The sequence below is a fragment of the Lathyrus oleraceus genome, chromosome 7 (genome assembly GCF_024323335.1).
Source record: "Lathyrus oleraceus cultivar Zhongwan6 chromosome 7, CAAS_Psat_ZW6_1.0, whole genome shotgun sequence".
NCBI lineage: Eukaryota > Viridiplantae > Streptophyta > Magnoliopsida > Fabales > Fabaceae > Lathyrus > Lathyrus oleraceus.
The window spans coordinates 280,271,097-280,275,447 of record NC_066585.1 but is presented as its reverse complement, the minus strand read 5'-3'; the positions used below and the strand labels follow the sequence as shown (position 1 = coordinate 280,275,447).

At 32.8% G+C, this 4,351-nt stretch overlaps 1 protein-coding gene across 1 annotated transcript; it reads right to left on the bottom strand.

Annotated features, from left to right (window-relative positions):
- Window positions 1–878: 878 nt before the first annotated feature.
- On the bottom strand, window positions 879–1,430 carry LOC127106546 (auxin-induced protein 10A5). Its single transcript, XM_051043829.1, has one exon. It carries the CDS (start codon window positions 1,343–1,345, stop codon window positions 1,076–1,078), a length of 270 nt encoding a protein of 89 aa, XP_050899786.1. The 5' UTR covers window positions 1,346–1,430; the 3' UTR covers window positions 879–1,075.
- Window positions 1,431–4,351: the final 2,921 nt, after the last annotated feature.

Here is a 4,351-nt window from a genome sequence, read left to right as displayed (position 1 = left end):
AGTCATATTTCCTCACTAAACCTTTACATTCTACCAAGTTTAACACTTTTAGTTTTGAAGATTGGCATGTTAGACATTTACCATTGGGAGAGGTTGTTGAAAAGAACAAAATGCATGAAAGCATACAAGTGATGAATTTATCAAGGCTTATTTTGGCTTCTAAGAAACTTTTCATTTATAGTAATTGAATTCAAAAGTTAGTTGGAGCACTTTCTATTTTAGAAAAGTTGTTACTTACAAGTTTGTTGAGTTGGTTTTAAAGCTTGTAGTAGAAGCTATATATTCTTGATGTATTGATTACAATTGCTTCAAGCTCAATAACTGAGTTTGTTGCTTCACTCTCTCTCATATCTTAATCTTTCTTTAAATTGAATTTTCAATGTTCTTGATCTTTCTTCCATGAGGATTTCAATGTCCTAACAGCTTTCTATGTGATTACAGCTTGCAGGACTAGTACTTTGTGATGGCACGGAAAGTCCTTTTGATTGTATACTCTTCATTATTGTATGGTGGGAATTGCCTACAAGTAATCACTTGCCTTGGCAGTTGTTAAGAACCCTACACACTTTAATTCTCTGGCGAAGTTTTCATCACTTCAAACCCATGGAAAACATATGCATGCCAATGATCTTAGTGTGCTTCTGTTCACTTTTATTAGTCAATAAAAACAATTAATTAGTCTAACCAACTAATTAGTGTAAATAACTAATATTTTACATCTATGTTACACTGCAAGATGGATTGTGCTTTTTATTACTTGTTTAATTGGTTTTTTGGGCTGAAAATGTGTAGAAAGCTGACCATGGAGTATGTATATTTTATTGTGCTTTTTATTCTGGAATACTGCTGTAAATATTATAATTTGTGGAGATTGGGCAAAGTTAAAAATGATTTAACAATAATATGTTGTCATAAGTCATAACATTCTCATTCAGGGAACATCTTCTGTTTCCGTAGGAACGATTGATCCAAGGCACAAATTAAATGAGAAAAAAATTCCTAATAGAAAAAAATGCCTTCTACTCAAATTAGCCTACACTAATCTATCTAAATCTTCATTATCATGATTTTCCGCTCAATTCAAACGAGAAGTGAGGTTTAGGAATTCAACTTCACTGCACGGGATTGTGAGTCCACCCATGGGATGATCATATCCAAATTCTTCTTCTGCTTCATTTAATAATTCTTGAAACAATGGTTGGTTTAAGTATGAAACTGGAATCACAAACCGCCTCATTGTTTCTCCAACATAGACGGCAAGATAGCCTTTAGGGACTTCAAATCCCTTGGTAGATCCTTGGGTTCTGGAAAATGACGTTCTTCTCATAATACTGCGGAAACCCATTGTTTCTTTTATATTAAAGGACTGGATGAGAAATAGATATTGAGTTGTAATTGCTTAGGATGTAAAAGACTTGTGTTGGTTGTGAAAACAAGGAGTAGTGTATATATAGTTGCTAAAGGCCTCTTCAAACCAATTAACCAATGAATGTAATTTGATGTGTTGTAGTAGGGCCTAGTGACGGACAAGGGATCGCATGGTACTGTTTTATATAAGTCATTTTCAAGGATTAGGAAGCTAAGTGGAAGAACATGAACATGCTTTGTCTAATAGAAGTCATTTTCAAGGATTAAGACAGCGCAATGGTGAAAGAAACCTGATGTCTGCTGTTAGGTTTTGTTATAGCTAATCCAATGGTAGACATGCTTTAGACATCTTACATCTACCAGCTAAATATATATCAGATTTATGTGCAATTAGTGCAGGATCTGATTGATAGAAGCTCAGAAACAGTGTTTGGAGACAAGAAGAGAAGCAATATTGAATACAAGATTACTATGAACCACATTTTATATTTTTGCAAGACAAACTACATGAATTTTGCATACCCGAACAGAACATTGTGGTCCCTTCCGTGCTAAATAAGTAACAAGGTCAATTAAACATTTCTATATTGCATAGATTAATCTGTTTTATGGTGGTGTGATATGTTGATTTTCTTAAAATAAGGTGGGGTTGATGTGTATAATCAATTACATCAAACTATTTGATCTTTGGGAAAGACCTCTAAGACAATCCATGTGATCTTATATATCTCTTGTCTCCTTTGTACATTTTTTCTCCTTCACAAGTCATTCAAGTCGCCAACTATTTTTCAACATTCATTTATCTATATATATTCATGGCTACAAGCATTTACAACCAACACAAATCATTCACTACCTAAAGCATTCCAATTCACAAACTTGCCTCTTTCTAGTCTTTTTAAAAATAAATTCTTCTCAAGTTTTTACACAAATACAACTATGGGCTTTCGTTTCTCTGGTATCATCAGAAAGGCATCATTTGCTACAAACCGAGCAGCTTCGAAAACTGCAGATATGCCAAAAGGATATCTTGCAGTATATGTTGGAGAAAAACAAAAGCGGTGTGTAATCCCCATATCATACTTGAACCAACCATCGTTTCAAGACTTGTTGTGCGAAGCTAAGGAAGAGTTTGGATACAATCATCCCATGGGTGGCCTCACTATTCCTTGTACCGAAGATGTCTTCCAAAATATAACGTCTCGCTTTAATGGGCTATGATACTGTCACCTAGAGAGACTGACATAGTTTACTAGGCATCTTGTAGAGTTTTATAGATGGGAAAAAATAACCATTAGATTGACAAATTGTATATATATTTTGTTTAATGATATCGAACAAGACTACCCAAGAAGCTTTTCTGTGTTTATGGTTTATTGCACTTAAGAACTTATGAAAAGTGAATTTGACTACATGAGTGAGGTTGCTAGTTATGAGAAAAAAGAACTTTTTATTCTGGAAATTTTTAAAGCAGGAATAAAATACATGATTCCTGGCAAGGGAATAGCAAAATTAATTTTCCCTTGACACAGATGAAAAAAGAAATTTACCGAAATGGTTCTAATAAAAAAAACTACATTGCAACAAGTTCACAATAAGAGTAAAAGTAACAAGGATAGTTATTCCATTGAATGACACAGGCCTTGTTTTATGGTGCCTGTTAGGATATCCTTATCTAAATAAATGAATGGTTAGTACTTCGTTAGTAAGCTATAGAGAGAGACAAGGGCTTACAAACCACCACATTGTGTTGTCTTATAGATTTTCATCAAGAATCACAATATATTTTAGAATAATGGCCCACCCACATGCTAAATGTATACTTGCTTTACTATTGACACAATATCAATGAGATGTATCGATAGACTACATTATTGAGAAGACTTTTAATACAAGGGGTATGTCAATTTTAGCAAACACATTACTACGAATAAGTGATTTTATCTAAGTTGAAAAAGAGATTTTACTTCGCTTTCGAGGACGAGGTAAAGAAGCTTGTCATGCATAGTGCGCCACTTTTCTCTTTGGGTTAACTGTCAACAGAAGAAAAAAGTAGAACCCCTACTACAAAAAATATATATATTATCACAGTTGGAAGACAGATTCTACTATAGATGGTGGTTCGTCGTAAGGTAGCTTGTGGCTGTATGTACCTCTTTACAACCACAAACGACTAATTGTGGTAAAAAGGTTGTAGCGCGTAACATACCACTATATGATTATTTCAAACAACCATAGTAAAAGGTTATGGTCTATGGTTCGATTCCCAACACCTACATTGTTTTTTCCAGATTTCAACACATTTCACCACGGTTTTAGAATTCAACCGTGGTGAAAGATATGAAATTATATTAGATGAATAAGCTACACCAATCAATGTTATACTTGTACAAACTTTTTGAAACCCATAATCTGCATTTCGCATAAAGGTGAAGGAATGAGTTGTTGAAGAATTAGAAGCATTAAATCAATTTATAACCGTTAAAGAATGAAATGTGGATAATGGACTGAAGAAATTTTGTATAACATTGATAAGTGAAATTTGTTTTCTAATATAATTTAATATTTCATATTACAATTTTCTATTTCAATTCAAAAGGTTATATATTCGGTAAGGGGTGGGAAAAACACTTAAACCACATACAATATAATAAAATCATTTTCTGTGACATGTTGACTGAACATAATGAAACTACAATTTAGAAGGTATATCATTAAACAAACCTTAACAACAACATACATCAACAACAAACCTTAAACAACATGCAACATACAACATAAAACTTTTATTAACAAAAACAAAATAATTGACAACATACCTTAACAACACACAACTTTTATTAACAATAACATACCTTAACAATATACAACTTTTATTAAATAAAATCATCAACCACATACCTTAAATAACATACAATTTTTATTACCAACAACATACAATTTTTATCAACAACAACATAGCCTAAACAACATACGACATACA